Genomic DNA, 27824 nt, shown 5'->3' with positions numbered 1-27824 from the left:
GAGGCTGAGGGGCAGGAGCAGCACAGGACTCTTCATTTTTATTAGAAAAATATCTTGCAAGCAAAAAGAAAAAAAACCAAAACCCAACCAAAAAAAGAGAGAGGAATTCTGTACAAGCAGCCCCCTCCTGCCCCAAGCACCACAGCCCCCCTCAGCCCTCCCAAGCAGCCAGGGGGGGCCAGCCTCCTGGAGACCCTGCTCTTAAGGCCACCCAGGGGCTGTGGGTGCCATCCCAGGGTGCTGGCCCATGGAGGGGGCACATGGAAGTCACTCGGCCCCCTGGGGGGTAGGCTGGGGTGGGGATGGGGTAGGGAGGAGCCTGCCTGGCCCCAGGGCAGAGCTTGGGAGGAGGGGGGAGGTTGTGTGAGTCTGTTAAACGCTGCAGGGGTTTGGGGGGGGGGGTCTAACTCCACAGATCTGAGCCTAGTGTTAAGTACACAGCAGCACACCCACGCACGGCACGAAACGCTGGGGGTTGGGCTCTACAAATTAACAGTTAGATGGCAAAGAGTCAAAACATCTCACAGGGTACCTGTGGGGAGCTGCCAGCAGGGGGGCCAGGCTGGCAGGGGCGCCCCCATGCTTTGTACAAGCCTGGCAAAGGGTCCTGGTGCTGGGCAAGGCTGTGCAGAGGAAGATGAGGAGAAGGATGCTCGGTGCTGGAGAGCTCTACCTGGAGCTGCCCAGGGGGGACCACCTGCAGCAGGGTGGCTTGGCTTGGCTTGCCAGCCTCACCAGCCTCCTGCCTTCACCTGCCTCACCAAGCCTCTCACCTTCACCAGCCTCCCAGCCTCACCAAGCTCCTCTCACCTTCACCAGCCTCCCAGCCTCACCAAGCTCCTCTCACCTTCACCAAGCTCCTCTCACCTTCACCAGCTTCCCCAGACTCAACCAACTTCCCAGCCTCAGAAAGCTTTCCAGCCTCACCAAGCTCCCCCCCAGCCTCCTTGGCCTTGGTGTGAGGCTGAGGTGCTGCAGAAGGGACACTTGGGAAGGAGAGGCAGAGACCTCTGTCCTGCCTTTAAAGCCAGAGTTCATTTTCCAGGTGGCAAAGAGCCCCAGAAGGCAGCGTGGGGACCCTGGCTGGTCCCTGTGGGGTGGGGGCAGCTGCAGGGAGCCGTGTGGGCACGTCCAGGCAGCAGTATCCCGGTGGGGGCCGGCACGGAGGCACTGTCCTTGTCCCCTCAGCCCAGCTGGAGCTCCCCGAGGAGCTGCTGCGGTGCTGGCTGACCCAGCGGCCCCGGCACACAGAGGCTGAATGACCTCCATGCCACGAGGGGGGGGATCCCAGAGGGACGGAGCTGGCAGCCCCCAGGACCAAACTGACCCCCAGAGCAGGTCTCTGAGGATGGAATCGACCCTCGCAGCTCTGAGGGCTCCATCTCCATCCAAAACCCGCGGTCACCACAGCTCATCCTCACATCCCTCTCTGCGCTTCCGAGAGGATCCTCCCGGGGAGGAGCAGGGGCGAGGCGAGGGGCGGGGGGGGCGTGGTCCCTGCAGCCCCCTCACTTCCTGGGGATCTGGACGCTGGCGTACTCGGAGCTGGCCTCCTCGGGGCGCGGGGCCGGGCGCTTGGGCGCCTTGTTGAGGTGCACCATGTCCAGGTCGGCGTAGGTGAGGTTGTCGTCGGCGCCGGGGGCCGGGCTGCTCTGGATGGAGGCGTACTCGGACTGCTGGCTCAGCTCCACCATCCGCCGGATGCTCTTCCTCTCCTTCTCGAAGTTCAGGTCTGCGTAGGTCAGGTTGTTGGGGTCGGATTCCTGCGCGACACAGCGAGAGCTGTTCCTCCGGCAGGGCGGCTGAGGAGCGCCCCCAGCCCGGCCCAGCCTCACAGAGTGCTTGGGGTTGGAAGGGATCTCCAAAGCTCCCCGGGCTGCTCCTCCCCAGCCCTGCTCCCCAGACCCCTCCCCAGCCCTGCTGCACTTCTCTGGACCTGCTCCAGCCCCTCAGTGTCCTTCTTGGAATGAGGGGCCCAAGGCTGAACCCAAACTTCAAGGTGTGGCCTCACCAGTGCCTACTACAGGGGGACAACCCCTGCCCTGCTCCTGCTGGCCACACTGTTGCTGATCCAAGCCAGGATCCTGGTGGTCTTCTTGGCCACCTGGGCACACAACTGGCTCATCTTCAGCCAGCTGTGAAACAACAGCCCACATCTTCAATTCACCAGCCACCACTGCCACTTCCAGGCTTCAGAGCCTCCACCCTCATTCAAGAGCCACCTCTGCAGCCACCCCATCACCCTGTCCTGGCTGGGATGGGCAGGGCCCAGGCTGGCCAGCGCTGCCCCCGCAGGAGCTGGCAGAGGCTGGGTGGGATGGGCAGACTGCTGCTGATCACGACTCCGCTCCTCGCTGCCGCATGAGATGCAAAACAACTCCCCAAATAGCCTGGCTGCTGAGAGCACAGCTGGCTCTCCAGACCTTCCTGGAAGGAGGAGGAGGGGGAGAGAGGACCAAGGCAGCAAAGCTGCGGGGAAGCAGCTCCCCAAGCCCCGGGGCAGCGTCTCTTCCCTCTCCTGCCACACGGGGGAGACACTGAGGCGTTTCCCAGGGCAGCCGCCGCCCTCCGCCGCAGCCAGCCCGCGGCGTCCTGCGCAGCCCCGCACCTGGGTAGTGGCCTCGCTGCTCTTCTCCGGCTCGTGTAACCTGAAAGAGGGAGCAGAGCAGGTCAGAGGGACCTCTTGCCTCTTCCCTCGTGATGGAGCAGCCACAAAGCAAGGTCCCTGCAGCAGCACCCAGCAGAAGTCCTCCTTCTCACAGCTGGTCCAGCTGCATCTCTGCAGGTTTGGAGACCAGGCTGCTCCCACCCCACTCATTCAGCCTCACCAAGACACAAGGGTTTGGGTGGGAGATCACCACGGGGGCAGGATGACAGCTGGGGAGGCTGGCAGAGGCTATGCTCCTGCTCATCCCATTCACAACCCTTTGCCTGCAGCTGTCCAGCTCAGTGTGCCCACTGTGACCCAGTGACTGGAGGAGAGCAGCACTCACCTGGCAGATGGGGAGCTTTTACCTGCTGAAAGAGAAGCAGTTTAGAAAAGAAATAGCTCAGGAAACCTCCCACAACCCACCCTGGCCATCCCCAGGGCCAGGAGTCCCCAGCCAGAGACTGCTCCAGAGCAGAGGCAGAGCTCTTCCCAGGGAGAAGTGTCTGCAGGTTCATCATGGACTCCCAGATGGTTGGAGTTGGAAGGAACCTTCCAAGCTCATCCAGTCCAAGCCCCTGCAGCCCCCAGGGACAGCCCCAGCCAGAGCAGGCTGCTCCCAGCCCCAACCAGCCTGAGCTGCAGTGGTGCCAGGGAGGGGGCAGCTCCCAGCTCCCTGGGCAGCCTGGGCCAGGCTCTCCCCACCCTCGGTGTCAAACATTTCTCCCTTCTCTCCTGCCTTTGAGTTCAACCCATCCCCCCTGGCCCTGTCACTACAGGCCCTGCTCAAAATCTGTCTCCAGCTTTTTTCCATGCCCCTTTGAGCTCTGCAAGGCCACCAGGAGGTCTCCCTGGAGCCTTCTCTTCCCCAGGCTGAACAACCCCAACTCTCTCAGCCTGGCCTCACAGCAGAGGGCTTCCAGCCCTGCCAGCACTGCTGCAGCCTCCTCTGGCCCTGCTCTGACCAGTCCCTATCCCTGCTGAGGACTCCAGAGCTGCCCCAGCACTGCAGGGGGGATCTCAGCAGAGCAGGGCAGAGAGGCAGAATCCCATGAACCTAGCATCCAAACACTGGTGCTCAAGAGGAAGGGAGAAAGAGCTACCACAGAGTCATTAAGGTTGGAAAAGACCTCTAGGATCACCCAGAGCAGCCTTGGTTGCTCTCCTCACCCTTGCTCTGCTTTGTGCGGATGAGGTAGAGGACGGCAGCCACCAGCAGGGCCAGCACCGTGCAGACCACCCCCACCACGATGTAGATGATGAGCAAATTGCCTGAAACGTGAAGGAAAAGGGTCACCAGGGACCCAACTGTTAGCAGCAGCTGAGTCCCTGCAGCCCTACAGCCCTGCAGGTCGGCCTGGTGACAGCTGAAGCAGGACCACAGCTCAGGACCTGCCAGCATCGCCCCCCCACACCCCCCCAGAACAGAGATGCATTGAACCAGAGAATTGTTTGGCTTGGAAAGGTCCTCCAAGAGCATTGACTCCAACCAGCAACCCAGCCCCACCATGGCCACCAAACCATGGCCCCAAGTGCCATGGCCACAGGTTTCTTGAACCCCTCCAGGGATGGGGACTGCACCACCGCCCTGTGCCAGTCCCTGGCCACTCCTGCAGCATAATCCCCAACCTCAGCCTCCCCTGGGGCAATTCCAGGCCATTGCCTCTCATCCTATCACCTGAGACTAGGGAGCAGAGCCCAAGCCCCACCTGACTCCAGCCTCCTCTCAGGGGGCTGTAGAGAGCCAGGAGCTCTCCCCCCAGCCTCCTTTTCTCCAGGCTGGACACCCCCAGCTCCCTCAGCTGCTCCTCACACCACTTGTGCTCCAGACCAGTCCAGACACAAGATTTGGGGTCCTTGAACAAGATCCTGGTGGAACTTGGAGCTCTCTCAGGGTGAGGGTGGGGGACAAGCTCCAGCCTTGCCCACAGGGCCACCTGCCAGCAGGTCTCACTCACCATTCTCTGCTGGGCTGCGGTCCCCCAGCCCCTCCTTGGCTGGCACAGCGACCCAGAGGGTGACTGTGCTGCTGATGGGGTCCTGGCCGTCGTGCACCACCCGGCAGGTGAAGGCTGACCCATTCCTGTCCTCCGTGGCCTGCACCTCCACCAGGCTGCTCAGCTGGAACAAGCCCTGCGGGGTCTCCACCGGCCGGGAGGTGTTCTGCACCGGCAGCTCCCTGCCGCCCTCCAGCCAGCTCAGGGCCAGGTCCCGCGGGTAGAAGCCTTCCACGCGGCAGGAGAGGGTCCAGGTCTTGTTGAGCTCCACGGAGCTGGCCTCGGGGAGCAGGCGAACGCTGGGGGCCACTGGGGAGAGAAGAGGCTCCAGGGGTGCCCCAGCTCTGCTGCCCACAGCCTGCCCTGGCCCTGGCCCAGCACCCCCAGCCCTGGGCTGTGCCCCCAGCCCTCTGCCCTCTCCCAGTCCCAGCCCTGGGCTGTGCCCCCAGCCCTCTGCCCTGTCCCCATCCCAGCACCCCCAGCCCTGGGCTGTGCCACCAGCCCTCTGCGTTGTCCCCATCCCAGCACCCCCAGCCTTCTGCCCTGTCCCCCCAGCCCCCTGCCCTGGCCCCATCCCAGCCCTCACCTCTCAGGGCTTCCCTCAGCTGGTAGGTGCCCCTCAGGGGGGCTGGCAGCGTTGGGTGCTGCACCTCACAGGCCAGCTGGGAGCGGACGTCCTGCGGCAGCAGTGCCAAGGTCACTGTGCTGGACATGCTGTAGGAGGAGTTGCTGTGCCCAGGCCTGACCCGGGGCTGCTGAGCCGAGATGGTAGTGTTGTTCTTGAGCCACCTCACGCTGATGTCCTTGGGGAAGAAGCCTCCAGTCTCACAGGTGAAGGACACTGATGCCTCTGGGCCTGCCCTGCGCCTGGGCCCGGACACCACTGGCTGGCTGGGTCTGGCTGGGAGGGCAAGCACAGAGACATCAGACCAGGCTCTGCCACTCCTGCCCAGCCCTGGGGCTGCAGGGAGTGGGTAACCCCCCCCGGGCAACGGATGTGCCCACAGGACCCTCTCCCAAGCCCCTTCCCCATCCTCACTCACCCAAAGCAGAGCCCCCTGGGCTGGGCTGTTCCTGGTGGGGCTGGTTCCCACCAGGAGCTGTTCCTGTAGCCCCACTCACCATGTACAGACACCACTGTGCCCTTCCCGTGCTGGAACACCTGCAGAGCAGCCCCTGGCTGCACACTTCTCATGAACTTCACACAGTAGTAGGTGCCAGCGTCCTCGGGCTGAACATCCCTGATCTGGATGCTGAAGTCCACGTTGGATCCATCCAGCACCCTGGTCACACGGGGGCTGGAGCTGGTCTGGTCATAAATGGTCTTGTTCTCGCTGCCCCAGTCCTTCAGCCACTTCACAGGGCCAATGGGACCCTCTCCAGAAACAGTGCAGCTCAGGGTGATTGTCTCCCCTGCTGTTGCCAAGAGCTGCTCCTGGGGCTGCTGCAGCCTGAAACTCCCACTCTGGGCATCCACACCTGGAACAAAAAACCAGAGTGAGCCTCACCTGGCCACACACCCAGCCAGCTCCACCCCACGTCCTTCCTGGCCATGGCACAGGCTGAGCACACAGCTCTGGTGAGCCAGGACCACGGGCGATGGGGCTGTGCCAGCACCAGGGTGCCCAGGGCACAGACTGTGGTCATGGCAGTGGGCACAGACCATGGGTGTGAGCAGTGCAGCTGGCTGGGCTTTGTCAGATGCCCACTCCTCGTGCTCTGTGCACAGCTAAGCCACATCCTGCTGCCTGCATGCTCGGCTGGGAGCAAAGCAGGGCACCCAGCCCTGGCACCCCGGACAGCAGCAGCCCTGGCACCGCATTCCCTGCCCTGAGCCTGCCTCATTTCTGCAGCAAATCCAAGCCCTGCCTCGTTCCAGCAGCTGCTTTGGGTGAGTGAGGATGGGGAAGGTGACCTGGTGCCAGTCAGGAAGATGCCATCCCTGCTCATCACCCATGGAGCAGAGCTGTCCCCTTCAAAGCACCTCAGGGATGAGGTTCCCTCACCCAGCTGACCACTGGGCACCTGGGAACCCCTGAATCCCAGCTTGGTGGTGGTTGGAAGGGACCTCTGGAGCTCATCCAGTGCAATCCCCTGCTCCAGCAGGGCACCCACAGCAGCTGCCCAGCAGCACAGTGCCCGGGGGGGGTGGAAGCTCTCCACACCAGGAGACTCCACAACCTCTCTGGGCAGCCTGCCCCAGGGCTCTGCTCCCTCACACCAAAGAAGTTGAAAGCATCATGGGAGAACCACTTCAATCCTGCTGCTGACACCAGGGGCCAGGCAGTGCTGCAAGCCTGGAGCTTGCACCCAGAGCTGTGTGGTGGTCATGCAGAGTCAGGTTTGAGCAGGTAGCTTCTGCTGCAGCTGAATGGCAGTAGGAGCACCTGGAGCAGCATCCTGCTGCAGTAGGAGCTGCATCAGCACAGCCTTGCTTCCTGGAGGGCTGCAGCTGCCTCCCTCCTCTCACACCAGAACTTCAGTAGCCCCACAGCCATCCCTAGAATGAGGTAAAGTCTTTGGCTGGATGGTCCCCAAGAGGATCTGCTGTAGGACAAACTGCTCTGACCCCTCCAGCCAGGGCTGGCTCCAACAGAGCCTGGAGAGGATTCTTGGCAGCTGTTAATCCCTTCTGCCTTCCAGCAGGATTCAGTGTCCCCACAGATGCCCTCACTGCCTGTGCCACTGCTCCATGGCCAGAGTCACCAGCAGCAGAGCTTCTCCAGACTCTCCAGTTACAGCCCTCTGCCCAGTGCAGGAGCCTGCTACACCCCCAGCAGGAGCTGGCTGCTTCCAGCTGGCATCTTCCCCCTTGGCCTTCCCCTCCAAAGCCACATGAAGGAGAACTTGCCACCAAACCAAGTCTGTCCCACGAGACAAGGCAAGAGCAGAAGGATGGAAACCTTCTGTGTCACCTCTGAATGCACCTTCCAGGCTGAGCCCTGGCCTGGTGCCTGGGCAGCAGCAGCAGCCTGGCTGCCTGCACGGGGAGCCTGTGTCTCCTGGGTGCCACCCAGAGCTTGAGGAGCAGCCCTGGCCCCCAGCTGCTGCTGGGGTGGCTCCAGAGCTTCTCCATCACCTGCTGCCCCCAGGCCTTTCACAAGAAGTGATTGAGAAACTCACAGAGGAAGTCTGAAGGCACAGAAGCAGCCTCTGCCTCTCAGCCAGTCCCTGCCTGGGGGTGTGATGCTGGAAAGGGACTGGGCTGCTCTGGGCACAGGGACTGGCACCCCCCAGCCACCAGCACCACTGCACCACCAGACCCTTTGCACACCTTCTGTACCCTCTTGGTAGTTGCTGCTCCACCAAGGTGGGCAAATGAAGCCTGTGTTGTCTCATTGCTCCTGGGCAAGGGCTATGAGCCCTGTCCCATGGGAAGAGGGGGGCCAGGAGTCTCATGTCACCCACTGCTCCTCTCTGCAGTCCTGGGTAAGAGCTGTGGGGTGGTGATCCCCTGTGTCCCCTCAGGGCCTCCCTGGGCTCAGAGGGAGCTGCTCTGCTCAGAGGAGCCCAGGCAAGCTTGCAGTGAGCTGAGAACTTCATCTTCTCCATCTGTCCACCTCCCCATGAGGCACACTTGCTGGAGGGGAGAGCACCTGGGGAATCATGGAATTGTGTAGGAAAAGACCTTGAAGATCATCCAGTCCAACCCAATTACCCCAGCACTGCCAGGGCACCCCCAAACCACAGCCCTCAGCACCACAGCCCCACAGCTTTCAAACCCTTCCAGGGATGGGGACTGCACCACTGCCCTGGGCAGCCTGGGCCAGGCCTGGGCAACTCTCAAGGGGAAGAAATTGTTCCTCCTGTGCAACCTGAACCTCCCCTGGGGCAGTTTGAGGCTGTTTCATCTCCTCCTCTCTCTTGTTCCTTGGGAGCAGAGCCCACCCCCCACCTGGCTCCAGCCTCTTTTCAGGGAGCTGCAGAGAGCCAGCAGCTCTCCCCTCAGCCTCCTCTTCCCCAGGCTGAACATCCCCCAGCTGCCCCTCCCCAGCCCTGCACTCCAGCCCTCAGTATCCTTCTTGCTTGGAGTCAGGGGCCCAAAACCGACTCCAGGGTTGGAGTCAGTGGCAGCTCTCAGCCTCTTGGCCACAGCAGAAGGCACTGCATGGCTCCAGGTAGCTTCAGCTGGGACAGGGCTGTGGCTGTGGGGTATTTTGTGGTGTGCTGTGAGCCACAGCTCTGCTCAGTTGCCCCCATTCAGGGTTTGGAGCTCTGTTATCCACGAGCTTCAGCCCCATCAACACCTGAGCCCTGCCCACACCTCCCAGCTGAGGAGCACAAAGTGCCCCCAGACCACCCAACCTCTCCTTTTAGAAGCATAGACTCAACCAGGCTGGAAAAGACCTCAGAGATCATCAAGTCCAACCTATGGCCTAATCCCTAACCCCTCCTGACAACCAAACCATGGCTCCAAGTGCCACATCCAAGCCTTTCTTGAGCTCCTCCAGGGATGGGACTCCACCACCTCCCTGGGCAGCTCATTCCAGTGGCCAAATACTTAGTGTGCACCCAGCAGCCCTGCTCCAGGACCTGCCCCAAAGCATGCTCAGGAACACCTCAAACCCCAGCAGCAGCACTCAGAGCAAGGCCAAGCCCCCATCCCCCTACCATGGGAAAACACAAAGGGGAAGTTGAGAGGAAGCCCCAGACTGTGCAAGGCAGAAAATGCAAAGTTTCCCCTGAAGCTCCTCTCCTCCCTCCCCCCTGAAGGCAGCTTCTCCTCACACCCAGCAGAAAATGTCTCTCTCCTCCTTCCCCTTTCTGGGTGTGGGCCCTGAGGAGCCTGGCAAGCCCCCTCCCAGCAGAGCCCAGCACAACATTTGTGCTCCAGCAGCAGGATGCCTCCACGCTGCAGACACAGGGGCGACACACACCCCACGATTTCTCACCACTCCAAACCCGTTTCCCACCTCCACACTGCCACCCTGTTTTCCTCTCCAGGCTGCCTGGAGAGGCAGCAGAATCCTTTGGCCAGCACGATCAAGGGGAGCTGAGGTGCTCTGAGCCTGTAATCTGCTCTGTCCTACACTCCAGATTTAGCAAAGGGCTTTAGAGCCCTGAAGAAACTCCTCACCTGACAGCTCCCACGTAGGTAGGGGCAGCCCTGCCACGCAGACCCAGAGCACTCCCAGCCTGGAGGAGAGGCTGGAGCAGGGCTGCTGTGCCGTGCCTGGCCCGGCTGAGCTCCTCTCCTGCTATTCCCTTGAAGCTGGGAGCAGAACAGTCCCCATCCCTCCCCTGTGCAGCAGGTTTCCCATCTCAGTCACACCTTTTTTTTCCCCTTCCCCACCCTGTACTCCATCGTTTGAAGCATTTGATGCCGAACAGATTGCAGGAGGCCTGGGTTTAATTCAGGAGAGGCTGCTTGGATGCTGCCTGATAAAAATAGACCTCCTCTTTTTTTCTCCCCTCCCCTCTCTCCTTCCCAAGGAGCCAAGTAGGGAGCTCAGGGAAGGCCCTGGTGCTCCAGAAGCAACGTGCAGCTGGTGAGCGGCATCCGGAGCCCCAGGGTCACTCGCTGGAGGAATGGGCTGATGGGTGAGGGAAACCCTAAAATAAGCCAGTTGGAATTTCACCTGCAGCAGGGCTGCCCATGGAGGGGGGAAATAACAGGTGCTGCCTCTAAAATGGGCCTGGAATCTGCATCTGGGGAGAGGCAGAAGAGGAGAGACCCAGGGATAGCTGGGGAGCACGACGCAGACCCCGGAGCAGCTTGGGGACAGTTCTAGCAAGGGCCACGTTTCACATGCATGGCAGCAGAGGAAGTCCCAGCCAGAGGCACCATTTATGAGCTGCCCCCTCTACAGCATTAGCAGAAACTCAGCTTGAAAGCCAGAGCCCCCAGACCACAGAGATTTCCCCCTGAGAGGCTCTGGGAAGTGCAGCTGAACACTCCCCCTGGGCACGGAAGGGCTCTGCCCAGCACAGGTTTTACAACAGGATTTTGCAAGTTGGCTTCCCAGCATCTCCCTCCTCTGTGCCCTACAGGAAGATCTCCTGCAGGACCTTCCCTCTTCCTCCTTTGCTTCTGCAGAAGCAGGAGCTTGGCTCAGCCCTTCTGGAGTTCAAGCTTAGTTTAAGCCTGGGGAGGCTTCACCAGAGGGTCTCCACCACAGGGGAAAGAAAAAGCTCTGCAACCTTGCACCTGAAATCAGGGACACAAACCACCTCCCAACCCAGGGAGGGTCCTTTTCCCATGGCTGGCTTGGGGAAAGCCTGGCTCTTACTCCCAGGCCATGCTCAATGAAGCTCAAGAGCTCTGCTGAAGCCATCCTCCCAGGGCAGGGAATCGCAGCGGCTCCCTGAGAAGCTGCGCTCGCCGCCAAAGCCTCCTTGGCTTGCAGCAGCCTGCAGTTTGCAAGCTTGAGGCCAACACTTCTCAGTTGTTATCAGGCAACTCAAAGCAAGGAGTGGTTGTGCTGAAAGCATTTGCTTTCTGCTCAAAGTTTGCACCCAGCTCTCTGCTCCAGCAGGGATCTGGTGGTAGATACCTGCGGTGGGCCCAGAAGAGAGCAGCTTCTGCCCACCGTGGGGTGGGAGCCTGGGCTGGGCTGCTAGCAGAGGGATCCAGCTGGCAGGCCTGGAAATTGGAGGTGCCAGGCAGCAAATAAACAACCAAACAACCAAACTCAACAGCAAGATGCTCCTGGAGGTTCACTGCTGTTGACCCAAGAAGTTCACACCAAAAACACCCCACCCCAGCCTGTCCCTGCCTGGGTAGGGGGCAGGGAGGAGAGAGATCCCTTGGCCAACTCCCCTGAGGTGAGCAGCACTGAAATGAAACATCCTAGAAAGGAGACATCCTTGAAAGCAGCAACCACCACCAAAGGGCTTCGTTCCTGGTGGGGTGAGAAACTCCCCACTGCTGGTGAGGGAAGGGAAACAGGCAGGGAGCGGCATGTGTGCTCTGATCAGCTCTCCTCAGGCTGCAGCTCTGCCAGGGGACCAGCAGAGCCCCACGCCCCTGGGGAGGCCTGGGGGTACCCCGGGAAGGGGCTGGTAGCGAGAGCTGGAGGTGACCCAGGGCTGGGTGGTGCAGTCCCAGCACTCTGCGGCTCAACAGTTGGGCAGAGCAGCAAGAGCTGCGCTCCAGCGGGGGGCAAAGCAGGGAGGGGGAGCAACAAAACCAAGCTGTGGGCAGAGCAAGCAGGCAGCCCTTGCTGCAACCTCCCTGCCAGGCTGCCTCCATCCACTTCCACCATCCCTCCTCCCCATCTCCAGGCCGCCTCTGAGTGGGAATTTGGGCTGCTTGCTGGGATCTGCCTCCTGCAGAGCTGGCAGGGGCTGGAGAACAACATGCCTCTTCATGTCACTGCCTATTTCCCTCCTTTTTTTTTTGGCTGGAAAGGGGGGGAAATGTCTGCCTGGAAGTTTGCTTCTCGAGCAGAAAGCCTGCAGGAACAACCCATTGGCTGCCATCACCACGGACTAGGTCATCTCCTCCAGAGGTCAAAGCAGCGGCGCGCAGCGAGGCGGCGCCGGGGACGGGAGGTGTGCGGTGGTGGGGAGCGGGCAGCGAGGGTGAGGATGGAGGGGGGAAGGAGGGGGGAGAAGAAGCCAAAATACAACAACAGGAGAGCAGGGTGGGAAAGGAGGGGAGCCGGGGAGGGGGACCAGAGCTTACCTGGCCAGCTGGGCAGGGAGAGCAGCAGCAGGCAGGTCAGCGGCCAGGAGAGAGGACGAGGGCCGCGGGCAGGAGGCTCCATCCTCGGCTGGAGCTGAGGAGCAGAGATGGAAGTGGCTTGAGGGCAGCTCCGGCTGCGGGTTTGGTGTCAGAGGAGAGAAGAAAAAAAAGAGGAAAAGAAAAAAAAAAAGGGGGGGGAGGCAAAGCCGAAAGAGCGAGAAAAGCAGAATCGCAGCTGGAGAGAAGGAAATCGCTGTGCTCAGCCCCAAAATGAGGAAGAAGGGCTGCGCTGGGCTCCCTCCTCCTCCTCCTCCCCGGCTGCGGGCAGGGAGCACGCACGCACACACGCGGACAGACACACGGACACCCGCGGACGCGGCCCCACCGGGACGGGTTTTCCGCCCCCCTCCCCGCACTCCGGCTGCGCTACCGGGGCCCCCCTCCCGGTACCGAGCGGAGCCGCTCCTGGCCCTCCCCACCCCCCCCCCCTCCCCGCCGCTGCCGCACCGCCTCCCGCCGCCGTTGCCGTGGTATCGGGGCGGGAGGAATACCACGACCCCCCCACCACCCCCCGGCCTCCTTCCCCGTTCCCCCGACCCCCCCCGCTCCGAGCAGCCCCGGTTTAAGGCGGGGGCAAAGCCAGCACCGCCCGGCCCGCAGCGAAGTTGCTGTGGTAAGGTCAGGCCGGTGCGCTGCTGCCTTAAGGTGGGCTGGGGGAGACACCCCCGGAGGCGAGACATGCCAGGAGGGGGGAGACGACCCCTCCTAAGGAAAAGAGAAACCCCATCCCCCCGCAGCCAGTCCCGTGGAGAGCCCCCCCCGAGAGGAGAATCCCACACACAGGAGAGCCCCCCCCACATACCCCTCCCCAGAGAAGAACACCCCCCCCACCCCGAGAGAAAACGCCCCTGGAGAGAAGACCTGCCCCTTCAGATAGGAGACCTCCCCAGAGATGAGACTCCCCCCCTCCAGGAGGAGACCCCCTCCCCCCAAACCAGTCTGAGACCCCCCCTCAGGGGCTACTGGTTCCCCTCCTAGGGTGAGGAGGAAGCACTCACAAGCAGACAGGACCCAGGGCTGGGGAGAAGGAGGAAGCAGCTGGAGGATCATCAGAGGAAGGATGGTTCAGTGGCCCCACTGCTCACTCAGGGCCGAGGGGAGGGTGGTTGGGGTCAGTCTCCCCCCCAGGCTCCTTGTGCCAGGGCAGCCACAGCAGGCAGCCCAGCAGCACTGCACTGGGGCTGGGGGCTCTGTCTAGGGCTGAGATACCTCGGTTGGGGCTGGGGTCTCTGCACTTGGTGCCCTGGGGGGCTGCAAATCCTTGGCACTCCTGATGATGGCTGTTCTGTGCTCCCTAAGGGGCCATGCAGGGGCAGCCCCTGGCAAAGGGGCAGGCAGTGTTCTGGGGGTACCACCAGGGCAAGGCAGCTCAGGTCATGAGGGTCAGAGCCAGGAGGGGAGTGTGGTGCAGCAGTGGATGGGAGAGGAGCTGCCTGCACCCTCTGGGCAAAGGGTGCTGAGGCACAGCCTGGGGACATCATTGCCATGGTGTCCCCTCAGCAGCAACCATGGCAGGGAGAGGCTGAGGACAAGGGAGCTGAGATAGGGCTGAGGGAGGGTGCAGAGGAGGAGGAGGGTGTCTGGACATGAGCAGCCATGGGATCCATGTCCCCATGCTGCCCCAACACGAAGCCCTCTCCCCAGGGTGGGCACAAGGCCACATCCACACCATCTGCACCCACTGCAGCTTCTCCCACTGCCTGTGAGCCTTCAGCAAGCCCAGGCCAGGAACCAGCTCATTCCCTGTACCCAGCAACGTGGGCACAGCCACCTGCAGCCAGGCACGATGCTGGCATCGCCAGCAGGTCCCACCCCAGATCCCCAGTGCCCACCCAGGGACAACTGGGGAGACTCTGCAGACCCTGAGCTGCCAGCACCCCCAGCAGCACCCCCTGAGCCACCCTCCAGCCAGCCCAGCTCACACTCAACCTCTCTCCCCCTCGGGCCAGACCCCGAGGGCATCTCTGGGTGCCACGCTGTGCCAGGGCACCGTCTGCCAGCTCCCCCCTCTGCCTTCCCTTCCTCCCTCCCCAGGCAGCGGCTGGGGCTGTCGGTTTTATTTAGGGCTTCGCCCAAACAAACAGCAGCGAGATCTGAAGGGACTTGGCACCCTCAGCCTGCTCACGGCGGCGGCAGCCCAGCCCCCCGGCCCCCTCCCCAGCCCCAGCTACGCCCATGGATCTCATCCAGCCTGAATTTAGCTCCTTCGGCTGCTGGGAGCCGGGAGCCACCTCCCCAAGCAGCTGCACCGCATCCCCCCCCGGGATCCTCCCCAGGGAGCTGAACTCGAATGCTGCAGCCAGCGCTGCTCCTGCTCCACCACCACCCCCTGGCTCCTGCTCTGCTCCTGCTCCACAGCATCCTGCAGCCAGCGCCGCTCCCAGGCAGTCCAGCTGTGCTCCTTTTCTCCTTGCACATCTGGCGAGGGTGTGAGCAGGCAGCAGGGACCCGGAGGAGCCTCAGGGTTTGGCTTTTGGCTGTGTGCACCAGCAGCATGAAAATCACTCGGCCCTAGGCGGAGGGGTGGGACGGGGTCGCAGTGGTTTGGGGGAACCATGGGCAGCCCATCCCCAGCCAAGCCAAGCCTGGGAGGGGGCACCCTGGGGGCACAGCAGGAGGGAAGGCGCTGGGCCCCCAGCGTGGCTGCTTGCCTGGTCGTATTTTTAAGTGGAGGCAGAGCTCCTGCAGGCTTTGGCTGACTGCAGCCTGTCTGGGCTGCTCCCCTGCTGGGCGCTGAAGGTTCAGACAACCTGTTTGGAGGTGATTACAAAAGCGGTGCCGGCCCCTGTGCCACGGCAGAGCGGCTGGGAAGGAAAGTTAGGGCTTAAAAAAGCTCAGCAAGGGAAGGCAGCCTGGCAGAGCAGATGGTGCAGTGAGAGCTCCCCGGGAGGAGCTGCCACGGCTCCCCATTAGCAAGCATATGGGCAGGCTCAGCTGCCTCCCCTCCTGCCCACAGCCCTGCCAGTGCAGGGGCCAGCATGGGCACGGGCAGGGGATGCACCCCGGGAGGGCAGCCCCTGCCCCATGGGCTGGCAACGGAGGAGGGCTCTGCTCATTTGCATGCCCAGGATGGAGTCAGAGCAGGGTTTGGGGAGGCATGGGCATGGCACCAGCATTAGGAGGTTCCCCCTGCACCAAACACCCACAGCAAGCAGGAGGCTGCTGTGCTGCTTGGCAGGGTGGCAGCTCTGCCAGGCTCCTGGCAGTGCCAGGCTCTGGGCTCCACTTGCTTTTGCAGCACAGAACCCCAGAATTAAGAGACCCTGAGGATCAGAGTCCAACCCTGACCCCAGCACTGCCAGGGCACCCCCAAACCATGGCCCCCAGCACCACAGCTCCAGGGCTTTGAAACCCCTCCAGGGATGGGGACCACCCTGGGCAGCCTGGGCCAGGCCTTGACAACCCTCAAGAGGAAGAAATTGTTCCTCATGGCCAACCTAAACCTGCCCTGGGACAGCTTGAGGCCATCTCCCAAGGAAGGAGCAACAGGGACAAAAGAAGAGCCCAAGCCCCCCCTGGCTCCAGCCTCCTCTCAGGGAGCTGCAGAGAGCCAGCAGCTCTCCCCTCAGCCTCCTTTGCTCCAGGCTGAGCACCCCCAGCTCATCCTCCCCAGCCCTGGTCTCCAGACCCTTCCCCATCTCCATGCTGGAGCTCAGGCTCCCAGCTCCCCCTGGCAGCTCTGGGAGGCTGTGGCCTCGCCAGCCCCAGGCGGCAGCCGGTGTGTGGGACCAGGAGAGCTCAGGAGAGCTTTTCAAGAATAGGTTGATTTTCACAGCTTTGAGGCACAGTCAGGAGCTTGCATCACGCTGCCAGAGCCCTTTGGAGGAAGGCACAAGCTCTGGGCTGGGCTCAGCCATCCCTGCAGGTGTGGGTGCTGGAGGCAGGACGCTGCTCCCCTCCCCGGGGGGAAGGCTCCAGCCGGAGCTCTCCCTGCTCCCAACCCAGGCCAAGGGCTCAAAGTGCTTTTGCATTTCCCCCTCTGCAGCTGGGCAGTGGGAACAGCTGTGCCAGCAGCTTCTGCCCCAGGAGGAGGAAGGATCCATCTCCACACAGGGACCCCCCAGCAGGACCTCAACATGCCTGGGAAGGACCCCAAAAAGGCCTTTGTCTGAGCCTGGCAGCATCCAACGGGACAATTGCAGCCTGGGCAGGCTGCTCCAGGCTGAAAGTCTTGCAGCACTGGTTTTGCCCAGACTCTCCCATCTTTCATCCTCTAATTAGCAGCCTGTCTGATCCCTCCCAGCACCCAGAGCCCCCAGGGGTGGCTCTGCTGAAGTCACAGGTGAAGGAGGCAGGAGAAGGTTTCAGAGCCTTCAGCTCCTGCCCTGCAGTGCCAAGCCCCAGGAGGAGCCAGGTTTCACTGAGGGAGGTCACAGTGCTTCTGTCTCTGCCCAGGACCTTTCCCCTCAGGATCCCAGCTCAGAACATCCAGCACAGTGTGGAGGTTATCCATGGCCTGAGCAATCCATCACACCACACCCAGGGGCATCCTGGAGCTCAGCCTCAAAACCCAAACCAGAGGGAAGTCTCAGAGATAAAGGCAAGAAAGCCACCAGCACCACCCTGGACATCAGCCTGCAAACCACCCTAAACCCAGCAGGGCTCTTCTGGAGCTGTGGGTGCAAACCCCTGCCCAGCACCAGCCAGCACCCATGGGAGCCCTCCATGGCAAAGCCAAACAACACAGCCCAGCCCCACTGAGGCACTCAGGGCTGCAGGGACTCACTGCCCCAGGGAAGCTCAGAGCCACCCAGTTGGCTGCCAGCCCCACACACAGCCCAGCCCAGCCCCAGCAGCCAGAGAGGTGCTGGTTTCACAGCTTCCCACAGCACAAGGAGGTGTGGCCACATCAGAGAGCTGAGCCCAGCACCCACGGGAGGGCTGCTCGGGAGCACACCAGCCAGAGAAGCCTCCATGCATGGGGCTGGGCACACTCAGCCCATCTGTCCCCCACCTCCAAAGCCAAATGCCAGAGTCATAGACATTTTTGAGCTGGAAAAGGCCTCTCAGATCGTTCAGCCCAAGCAGCAACCCAGCACCACCATGGCCACCAAACCCTGTCCCCAGGTGCCATGGCCACAGCTTTCCTGCACACCTCCAGGGATGGGGACTGCAGCACCGCCCTGGGCAGCCTGGGCCAGGCCCTGACCACTCCTGCAGCAAAGGATTTTTCCTACTCTCCATCCTAACCCTCCCCTGGCACAATTTCAGGCCCTTCCCTCTATCACTTGGAGACCCTTCCAGCCTGCAAGGCAGGTGGCCCCATCCTAGAGCCCTCCTTCCTCTCCCCACCACCTCAGGCTTTGGAGTCAGCCCCTTCCAAGGGGTTTTATCTGGGAGAGAAGCCACACACAAATGTCTCCTGAAGTCAGCAGCAGCAATTACACTGCTGATATTTAGGGCTTCCAGCACAACAAATGGAGCTTCAGCTTCATTAGGTTCCATGCCAATTTCATCCAAGACATCCAGTACAGAGGGAGCTGAAATTAGTTTCTCTGATGGGAGCTCACAATGAGCAATATGTGAACAGCAGGATGGGGAGAAGTGACCTGAAGCCACACAAGGGGTGGCCAAGCAGGACCATGACCCAGGGAAGGGGTGAGGGCAGCAGGAACACCACCAGAGAACAGAACCATGGAGGTTGGAAAGGCTCCCTGGGACCATCCAGCCCAGCCATCAACCCAACACCACCACAGCCATCAACCCATGGCCCCAGGTGCCACAGCCAAAGGGGTATTGAACCCCTCCAGGCATGAGGACTCCACCACCTCCCTGGGCAGCCTGATCCAATCCCTGACCAAAGCAAAGAAATTGTTCTTCATGTCCAACCTAAACCTTCCCTGGTGCACCTTGAGGCCATTTCCTCTTGTCCCCCCCACTCCAGGCTCCTCTCAGGGACTTGCAGAGTCCATACCTGTCTGCTCACCACAGGCTCCCACAGCAGCTCTCACCATCACAGGCACCTTCCAGGTGGGAGTGGGGGGCACTCAGCCACCCTTTCATATGGGGAAAGGCCTGGGTGGGGAGGGTAACGAGCTGCAGATGCTTTGTTGAGGCTGGAGAAAGGTCTGAGGTGGGCTGTGGAGGTGCTGTGTGAGCAACCTGTGCATGGCTTTGTCCCTCAGCTGGTTTGGGGGGGGAGGGAACCTGATGGGACTGCTCTGTAGCTGCTTTGCTCAAGCTTTGGTTGTGTGATCTGGGGAGATCATCAAGTCCAAGCCTTACCCCAGCACTGCCAGGGCACCACCAAACCACAGCCCTCAGCACCACACCTCCATGGCTCTGAAGCTCCTCCAGGGATGGGGACTCCACCACTGCCCTGGGCAGCCTGGGCCAGGCCTTGACAGTCCTCAAGGGGAAGAAATTCTTCCTCAAGTCCACCCTAAACCTCCCCTGGGGCACCCTGAGGCCATTTCCTCTTGTCCTGTTGATTCTTCCTTGGAAGAATTTCTCAAGCCCCACCTGGCTCCAGCCTCCTCTCAGGGAGCTGTAGAGAGCCAGAAGGTCTCCCCCAGCCTCCTTTTCTCCAGGCTGAACACCCCCAGCCCCCTCAGCTGCTCCTCCCCAGCCCTGTTCTCCAGACCCTCCACATCCTCCTTGCGGCCAGAGGTGCCTGCAGCTGGCAGCAGCAGCCTGGGAGGTGGCTCCCAGTGGGTAACTCAGCAGAGCTTCCTTAATGCAGCCGGGCAGGCTGGGCTGGGGGAATTCCTGCCGATGCCGAGCAGGAAAGGTGGCTGCTAGCCTGTGCCTGGCCTGGAAGCTGCCCTGCTGACCTGGAGGTGTTGGGCAGAGGGATCTGTGCTCCCGGGTGAAACTGCTGACAGGGTTGGAAAACCCAGCTGCAGGCAGCGGCTCGGAAGGATGGATCCGGTAGGGCCGGCGGCTGCTGCCTGCTCGGCTGCCCGTTAGCTGCCAGTTAGCTCCTGGTTAGCTGCCAGGTCGCTGCTGGCTAGCTCCTGGTCATCTGCCACCAGTGCTGGGAGGGTTGTGCTGACCTTTGTTCAGTGGGTTGTGCTGACTCTGCAGGCAGGATCTTGTCCCTTTGCTCTGCAGGAGGATCTGCTCGCTGCTGGGGGCACGGCAAAGCCTCCCGCGGATGGGCACCAGGGCAGCAGGCAGCTCCCAGCCAGCAGCTCCCAGCCAGCAGCTCCCTGCAGGGCACAGGGGGGCCCAGCCCTGCACCCTGTGTGCCAGCAGCTGCAAAGCTGGGGGTGGATGTGGTGCAGGCTGGGGGGATGCTGTTAGAGGTCGTGTGGGCAGCAGGAGCAGGAGCAGGGCAGGGATTGTCTGCCTGTGCTCAGCACTGCTGAGGCTGCAGCTCCAACCCTGGGGTCAGCGTTGGGCTCCCCACTCCAAGAAGGACACTGAGGGGTTGGAGCAGGTCCAGAGAAGGGCAATAAAGGTGGGGAAGGGTCTGGAGAGCAGGGCTGGGGAGGAGCAGCTGAGGGAGTTGGGGGTGTTCAGCCTGGAGAAGAGGAGGCTGAGGGAGACCTCACTGCTCTCTGCAGCTCCCTGAGAGGAGGCTGGAGCCAGCTGGGGCCTGGGCTCTCCTCCCAAGGAACAAGAGAGAACAAGGGGAAATGGCCTCAAGCTGCCGCAGGGGAGGTGCAGGTTGGCCATGAGGAAGAACTTCTTCCCCTTGAGGGCTGTCAAGGGCTGGCCCAGGCTGCCCAGGGCAGTGGTGCAGTCCCCATCCCTGGAGGGGTTTCAAAGTCATTGAGCTGTGGTGCTGAGGGCCATGGGCTGGTGGTGCCCTGGCAGTCCTGGGGTAAGGCTTGGACTCCATGACCCTAAAATTCTTTTCTAACCAAACCCACTCAGTGCTTCTGTGATGCCCCTGGGGGCTGTGGGTGCCTTTGAGCCCCCAGACCAGTGCTGGAGAAGGTCTCCCTTTGGTGGTACTGCCAGGACCACGGCAGGGGGAGGCTCCTGGCTGGGGGTGGATTGATATCATCTCAGTTTTACTTCTACTTCATTTTTTCCTCACCCCCCCCCTTCATCCTCTCCAAGCTGTTTGCTGCTTGCAAATGGTTACCAGGAGAGCCCAGCCAGCGGTGCCAGTTAATGGCTGGCGCTGGCGGGCACGGCGGCTGGGCGCAGGCTGAGCTGCCTGAGAGAGTCCTCCAGCAGCTGCAGGGGAAAAGAAAGCTGCTCAGGCTGGGGGGGTTGCTCCTCTGCAGCTATCTCAGCCCCATGGCGTCCTGCTGGTCACAGCTCTCCCTCCCAGGCGCCAGGACGCTGGCAGCACCTTGGAGCTGCAGAGGCCTGGGGAAGGGATCCGTCCTGCTGGGCTCCCCCTGCCCAGCTGCTGGCAGCTTTGGGGGTGGGGAGAGGCCTCGGGGCCGAGATGGGGAGCAGGGGGGGGCAGGGCATTCGGGAGAAGCCCAAACCACCCTTTGCTGAGGTTTATCAGTGAGGGAGCTGAGATAAGATGTGGCTGGCAGTCAGGGCTTCCTCGGAGCTCTCTGTAAGCACCGCAGGCACCACGGTGGAGATGGCAACACGCAGGGGGGGTGCACCCCCCCCAGAACAGCCGGATTCAGCCCTAGAGAGGAGCTGCTGCTGGCTCAAGCGGCCCCAAACACCATCCCCTGTGCTTGCACCGGGCTGTCCCCGTGGTGGCTGTCCCCACAGCAGCTCGGGGGGGACGTGCTGGAGCTGGGGGCTGTTTATTTGAGACCAGACACATCCCTGCTGCCTGACCAGCACTCCCAGTCCTCTGGGGGCTCATCCTGCTGCTGGGAGCTGACAGAAAATGCTTCTGCAAGGGCTTTGTGGTGCTTAGGGCTTTCTCTTGGGTTTGTTTGTTTTGTTTTGAATGCTGAAGCCGAAAGGCAACACAAAGCAGGAGGATTAAATCCAGCTCTGCAAGATCCCCCAGGCTGCCGCGGAACCTGCGGCGGTCCCCGGGGGCCGGCCCGGCCCCGCTAAGCAGCTGAGGGTCAGGGCTGGGGCTGCGCCATGGACCGGCTCAGGGAAAGGCTGGAGCTCGGCCACAGAGCAGGGTCAGTCCCCGAGGACCCAGGTGGTGTCTGATGGGTTTAGGGAATACGGCAGCAATAGCTCCGGTCCGTGGCCTGGGATTAGCCTGGAGCAGCAGCGAGCACAGTGCCCTGAGCCTGGGCACACGGTGGGCACCAGCTGGTGGCTGCTGAGGGGTGGGCACCCCGGTGTGGGGGAAGCGTGTTCTCTGTGTGTGTGCATGCGTTTGTGTTGGCATGCATGGCATGTGTGCCTGCATGCGTGGCACGTGTGCCTGGGCAGCAGCAGCAGCTCCGGGGCAGGGCCGTGGGTGCAAACGCAGCCACTGCCCCGCTGGCACCGCAGGCTCCGAGCCACACGCAGCCCCCAGCAGCGGCTGCCAGCCCCGGTGCCAGGGCGAGCACAGGGGATGCGGCAGCGCTGCCGTTAATGGCATCCCCCCGTTAGCCCTGGGAGCGCCGCCGGGCCCGCGGGATTAGCGAAGGCAATCAGCAGCCCGAGGCGCTAACGCCGCTAATTAACCATCCCCTGAAGCCCAGCCGGGCATGGGCAGCGCTGCGGGCACGGGGCTGCTGCTGCCCACCCGGCCGGGCCCTCCCTGGGCTCCTGCGGCCCAGAGCTCTTTGCCAGGCTCGGGATCGGTATTTTTACCTGTTGCCATGGTTACCGAGACCAGGATCGAATTCAGGCTGAACCTTGCAGAAGAAATGGATCTGTCAGAAGGGATCAGTCCAGCAGGCACGTTGGCACTGCAGCCATGCTGCCCACCCCGTGGCTGAGTCCCTCTGGGATCCACCCCATGGCCAAGACCAGCTGGGATCCACCCCATGGCTGGGACCAGCTGGGATCCACCCCACGGCCAAGACCAGCTGGGATCCACCCCATGGCTGAGTCCCTCTGGGATCCACCCCATGGCCAAGCCCAGCTGGGATCCACTCCATGGCTGGGACCAGCTGGGATCCACCCTATGGCCAAGACCACCTGGGATCCACCCCATGGCTGAGTCCCTCTGGGATCCACCCCATGGCCAAGACCAGCTGGGATCCACCCCATGGCTGGGACCAGCTGGGATCCACCCTATGGCCAAGACCACCTGGGATCCACCCCATGGCTGAGTCCCTCTGGGATCCACCCCATGGCCAAGACCAGCTGGGATCCACTCCATGGCTGGGACCAGCTGGGATCCACCCCATGGCTGAGTCCCCCTGGGACCCACCCCATACTTGAATCCAGCTGGAATCCACTACATGGCTCAGACCAGCTGGGATCCACCCCATGGCTGAGTCCCTCTGGGATCCACCCCACAGCCAAGACCATCCAGGGTCCACCCTCCGGCCAAGCCCCTCTGCAATGCAGCCCACAGCCGAGCTGGGGTGATGAAGCTCCCCCAGGAAAAGCTCTGCAAGGGGCCACATCCTGCTCGTGGGTGCATTGCTGTGCCTGGGCACTGGGCAGGCTGCTGGGGCACGCACACGGTGCCAGAGCTGCCGGCGCCGGCGCTGCCCCTCGGTGCTGGCAGCGGCGCTGGGCACGTCCCGGTGGACAAAAGCCTGCTGAGAACCTCCTTTCAGCAGCTCCGGGGCTGCCTCCCGCGGCGCCTGCTCTGCCCCTTCTCCTGCCTCTCTAAATATTTTTTCCCTTTCCCTGCACTTCTCCTCACAGGGACACTCGTGCCAGGCTCGGGGCACTGCCAGCACTGAGGCTGCTGCCAGCTGCAGCCAGGCTTTAAGGTCGCTCTGTGCTGGGAGGAGCGAGGAGCGCCTGGGACCCTCCCCCGGCGATGCCCTCAGGGACCCTCCGGCAATGGGAGCTCCCCGGAGGGTTTCCCCATCCTGGGCAGCATCAGAATCACAAAATGGTTTTGGCTTGAAGAGAGATTGGAGGTCCTGGAGTCCAACCCTGCAGCCAGCCCTGCCAGGGCACCACCAAACCATGGCCCTCAGCACCACAGCTCCACAGCTCTGAACCCCTCCAGGGATGGGGACTCCACCACCGCCCTGGGCCAGGCCTTTTGGGGAAGAAATTGTTCCTCATGCCCAGCCTAAACCTGCTCTGGGGCAACGTGAAGGCATCTCCTCTTGTCCTATCACTTGTTCCTGGGGAGGGGGGGAGGCAACCCCCAGCAGAGCATCCCCAGGAGCTCCCTCCAGGCACAACACACACACGGATCTCAGGGGGACCAGGACAGCCCCCAAGCAGCTGATCCTACATGAGGAGCCCTGGGCACCCCACCATGCAGGCAGGACACCCCCACAGAGACAGAACCTCTCTCCTGGCCACCCTGGGACCTGCCTGAGGGCCGGCAGGGCCAAGCTCTGCAGCTGGTTCTGCCCTTCTGGTGCCAGCTCTGGAGGGGGATTGTTGCTGAGCAGCGTCCCACTAAACACCCAGGGCACACAGGGACTCTTTCTTAAGCACTGCCTGTTCCAGCCTGTCCCACGGCCCTGCAGAGCCCTCCTCAGTCATTGCCAGAGCCTTGGCCTCCACCACCTCCTGCAGGGAAGGACCTCAGGGGCCAAAGGAGTGCTGGGCACAAAGGCTCTCCTTGGAAACGTGCTGGGCACTTTAATTCGGAAAGCGGCCTGGGGGGCAGCCCCTGCTCTGCCCCACACCCCCTCAGCTCCAGGGGCTTGAGGGAAGGATTCCAGGTTGGGGAAGGAAGATTGCTGGGGGGGGAACGCTGTTCAGAAGGGGCTGTGGGGACAGGACGAGGGGCAGTGGTTTGCGACTGGAGCAGGGGAGGTTTGGGCTGGGCATCAGCAGAAGCTCTGCACAGGGAGGCTGGGGAGAGACTGGCACAGGCTGCCCAGGGAGGTGATGGAGGCTCTGTCCCTGGAGACATTCAAGATCAGCCTGGAAGGGGCCCTGGGCAGCCTGCTCTGGCTGGAGCTGTCCCTGCTGCCCGCAAGGGGGTTGAACAGGATGCCCTTGGAGGATCCCTTCCAACCCGATGCCATCTGTGGGTCTGGATCAGTTGGGCAGAGAGCTGCCCAGCAGCAAGAGCTGCAAGAGCACCACCCGAGAATCCCCAGGGACAAACAGCATCCTCCAAGCACCTCCAGCCCTCCGCAGCCAAAGGCCTTGCACCACCAGCCCGGGGGCAGTGTCCAGGACCCACCTCAGCCCCAAACACCCCAGAGCGGGGGTCCTGTGGGGCACCCCAGTGCCGTGGGGCTGGAGCAATCCCTGCTGTGCTGGGGAGCTCCCTCCCTCCGTCAGGATGCCGACAGGGGGCAGGGGGTGAGGCTGGCAGGGGGCGGGGGCCGGGGCTGGCAGGGGGCGGGGGGCGAGGCTGGCAGGGGGCGGGGGGCGAGGCTGGCAGGGGGCGGGGGCCGGGGCTGGCAGGGGGCGGGGGGCGAGGCTGGCAGCGAGGCAGCGGCTCCGAAGCAGTTCCTATGACAACCTTCCACCCCGGCCCTGCTGATCTCCTTTCATCAGGATCCACAACAGCCTGAAGCAGGGGAACGAGACTCAATAAAGCAGGCGTGAGATCAATCAGGAGCAGCGTCAGGCTCCCTCCTCCCTTGCTGTCCAAGGACAAGGCTGGGGCACGGGGAGCTGCCAGGGGGTGAGCTGTCTGCTTTGGAACGAGTGGGAGCAGGATTCCAGCCGTGCACCACCCCGAGGCTGCTCCCTCCACTTCCCTCTCCTGGCAGCAGCACAGCCCAGGGCAGTCAGCAGGCACAGGTGGGACCTGCCTGGTGTGTCATGGGGACGATCAAAGTGGCCCTGAGACCCTCTTGCCCTTTTCACCCTCCTCAAAGCACCCCAGGTGCTCCTCCAGCTCCTCATGCTGTTTCCACTGATGTCCTGGCACAGCATCCCCATGGCATTGCCTGGTGCTCATGGCATCACCGAGTCCCTATAGCATCACAGGGTCCCCATGGCACCACCTGGACTCATGGCATCAGCTGGTGTCCCCCTTGGCATCACAGGGTCCCCATGGCACCACCTGGACTCATGGCATCAGCTGGTGTCCCCCTTGGCATCACAGGGTCCCCATGGCACCACCTGGACTCATGGCATCAGCTGGTGTCCCCCTTGGCATCACAGGCTCCCCATGGCATCACCTGCAGATGCTCAGGGGCCTGTGGCTGTGTGGCTGATGCTGCCATGCAGAGGCACCAGCCTGCCTCTCCCTGGGCACCACACAGGGGCAAGGACAGGGGTGGGGACAGGGTTGGGGACAGAGCAGGAGCAGGAGGGATCTCAGCCAGCCACAGAGCAGCCCTTGGCCGCAGCTGCTGCCCTCTCAGCAGGGTGGTGCCCCTCAAACAAGTCACCAAGCGAGGTGCTGCCCTCCCACCCAGCGAGACGTTGGCCTCCCAGCCAAGGTCCTACCCTCTGCAGCAAGATGTTGCCCACCCAGGCCAGGTGGTGGCCCCCAGGCCAGGTGCTGCCCACCCAGGCCAGGTGGTGGCCCCCAGGCCAGGTGCTGCCCACCCAGGCCAGGTGCTGCCCTCCCATGCCAGATGCTGCCCTCCCAAGCCAGGTGCTGCCCTCCCAAGCCAGGTGCTGCCCTCCCATGCCAGGTGCCACCCACCCAAGCCAGGTCCTGCCCTCCCATGCCAGATGCTGCCCTCCCATGCCAGGTGCTGCCCTCCCATGCCAGATGCTGCCCACCCAAGCCAGGTGCTGCCCTCCCATGCCAGGTGCTGCCCTCCCATGCCAGATGCTGCCCACCCAAGCCAGGTGCTCTCCTCCCATGCCAGGTGCTCTCCTCCCATGCCAGGTGCTCTCCTCCCAGGCCAGGTGCCACCCTCCCAAGCCAGGTGCTCTCCTCCCAGGCCAGGTGCCACCCTCCCAGGCCAGGTGCTCTCCTCCCAGGCCAGGTGCCACCCTCCCATGCCAGGTGCCACCCTCCCATGCCAGGTGCTGCCCTCCCAAGCCAGGTGCCACCCTCCCATGTCAGGTGCCACCCTCCCAAGCCAGGTGCTCTCCTCCCAGGCCAGGTGCCACCCTCCCATGCCAGGTGCTGCCCTCCCAGGCCAGGTGCTCTCCTCCCAAGCCAGGTGCCACCCTCCCAAGCCAGGTGCCACCCTCCCATGCCAGGTGCTGCCCACCCAGGCCAGGTGCTGCCCTCCCATGCCAGGTGCCACCCTCCCATGCCAGGTGCTGCCCCCCGAGCAGGCTCCCCGGTGTGCTCCTACCTCCTGCCTGCGCCTGGGCTCCTGTTTGTGCTTTCACTGCCGGCACACCCTGGGCTGCTGGCTTAAAGGATTTTCCTATAATAACTTCCAAATCCCTCCCCTGGGCTGTAAGCTGCAGACCTGGGCCCTTCCCTAGGTGCAGGGCTGTCCGCAGAGCTCTGCTTGCTCACTGCCTTGCACAGCTCGGAGCAGGCAGGGCTGGCTCCCCTCCTGCCCCGGGCCCCCTGCTGCAGCAGCCCCAGACCCTCCTGGAGTTCAGTTCCCCTTCTCTGTGAGGTCTGTCCCTGCTTTTGCTCTCACCCACTCCTGATGCCAGCCCTGACCTGAGCTGTCTGCCAGCTTCCATGCTGTCCCCAAGCTTCAGTGTTCTCCTCAGGCTTCAATGCCCTCCCCAGGCTCCAGTGCCCGCCCTGAGCTTTGATGTCCTCCCCACACACAGCCTGGACACTTTCATGTCCTGCCCAGCACAGCCACCACCTCAACTGGCAAACTGGGGTGGGGGTATCAGGAAGGCTTCGCCCCAGCACCCCCATGCCAGAACCCCTCAGTGGGGCTGGTACAGAGCGGCCCAGGATGGGGCTGGATGGATCCCTGCCCCCCCAGCGCCGTGCCCATAAGGTGCTGGGTGCCCTGAGAAAGAAGCAGCACAAAGTTGTCCCCAGAGCACATCCCCCAGGCCAGGGGACAGCTACTGAGTCACGGACTTGGTTTCAGCAGTGGCTTCTCTCCACCCTCCCCCTGGAGCAGCCCTGTCCCCGGGGGCCGTGGGGGCAGCCTGGGCACCCACAGGCTGCTGCTCTCACTTCTCCTTTCACTGCACAAAGCAGATCAAGGTTTAGGAACCAGCATCTGCAGCAGCTCTCAAGGTTACAGCTGGCACTGGTGGCAGAAGCAGAAGGTTCACCCCCATGGAGGATACCCCCCCACACCTCCCACCCTGTCTCTAGGAGTGGCTGCCTCTGTGTGCGTCATGCCAGGGCCACCCGGGCACTGCAGCGGTGCCTGGCATGGAGCAAGTGCTTGGTGGCTTCCTGCCAACACCAAACTGTCCTTGGCCACCAGCATGTTGGCCTCAGGGGTGGGCACCCTGCAGGTGTGCATGGGGCAGGCGATGGGCATGGGGCAGGGGTGCACTGCCCAGATGTGCATGGGGCAGGGGATGGGCATGGGGCAGGTGTGCACCAAACAGCTTGCAAAAGGCAGAGGTGCTCAGCCTCCTGGCCTGATCCTGTGCTCCAGATGGCTGCTGGGTCCTGGGAGAGCTGCTGGCAAGCCCTGGCGGGGTGGGTCCAGCCCTGAGCCTCACCTGGCACCACTGCTGTCGCAGCAATGGACGTGGGAAGCTTTGCCAGCCCCGAGCA

The 27824-nt window shown here is 62.7% G+C and overlaps 1 protein-coding gene across 6 annotated transcripts; it reads right to left on the bottom strand.

The window, feature by feature from the left end:
- Positions 1–11: 11 nt before the first annotated feature.
- LOC137447055 (tyrosine-protein phosphatase non-receptor type substrate 1-like) lies at positions 12–27344 on the bottom strand. 6 transcript variants are annotated; one of them, XR_010988777.1, is made up of 9 exons: positions 12272–12725; positions 5767–6123; positions 5231–5545; positions 4606–4953; positions 3818–3919; positions 2994–3018; positions 2609–2648; positions 848–1763; positions 12–773 (listed from the first exon to the last, which is right to left on the bottom strand). XR_010988777.1 is itself a non-coding variant. In XM_068150263.1 (9 exons), the coding sequence occupies exons 2-9, from the start codon at positions 12351–12353 to the stop codon at positions 1509–1511; spliced, it is 1524 nt and encodes a 507-aa protein (XP_068006364.1). In that variant the 5' UTR covers positions 12354–12405; positions 26464–27344; the 3' UTR covers positions 12–1508. The 6 variants fall into 6 exon arrangements, 5 of the variants coding, with proteins under 5 accessions (XP_068006364.1, XP_068006366.1, XP_068006365.1 ...); XM_068150263.1 differs by adding an exon at positions 26464–27344 and having other exon boundaries at positions 12–1763; positions 12272–12405; XM_068150265.1 differs by adding an exon at positions 26464–27344 and having other exon boundaries at positions 12–1763; positions 12272–12365.
- Positions 27345–27824: the final 480 nt, after the last annotated feature.

The sequence above is a fragment of the Melanerpes formicivorus genome, unplaced genomic scaffold, assembly GCF_026170545.1.
Source record: "Melanerpes formicivorus ecotype bairdi unplaced genomic scaffold, bMelFor1.0.p_v2 SCAF_19, whole genome shotgun sequence".
In the NCBI taxonomy this organism is placed as follows: domain Eukaryota; kingdom Metazoa; phylum Chordata; class Aves; order Piciformes; family Picidae; genus Melanerpes; species Melanerpes formicivorus.
The sequence above is the reverse complement of the archived record's forward strand: the minus strand, read 5'-3'. Positions and strand labels throughout refer to the sequence as shown.

Coding starts and splice junctions, on each gene's coding strand:
- LOC137447055 (XM_068150263.1), bottom strand. CDS start 12,353: ATGGAGCCTCCTGCCCGCGGCCCTCGTCCTCTCTCCTGGCCGCTGACC. Junction 4,954..5,230: donor GCTGAGGGAAGCCCTGAGAG/GTGAGGGCTGGG, acceptor TTCTCTCCCCAG/TGGCCCCCAGCGTTCGCCTG. Junction 3,019..3,817: donor CCGCACAAAGCAGAGCAAGG/GTGAGGAGAGCA, acceptor CTTCTCTTTCAG/CAGGTAAAAGCTCCCCATCT.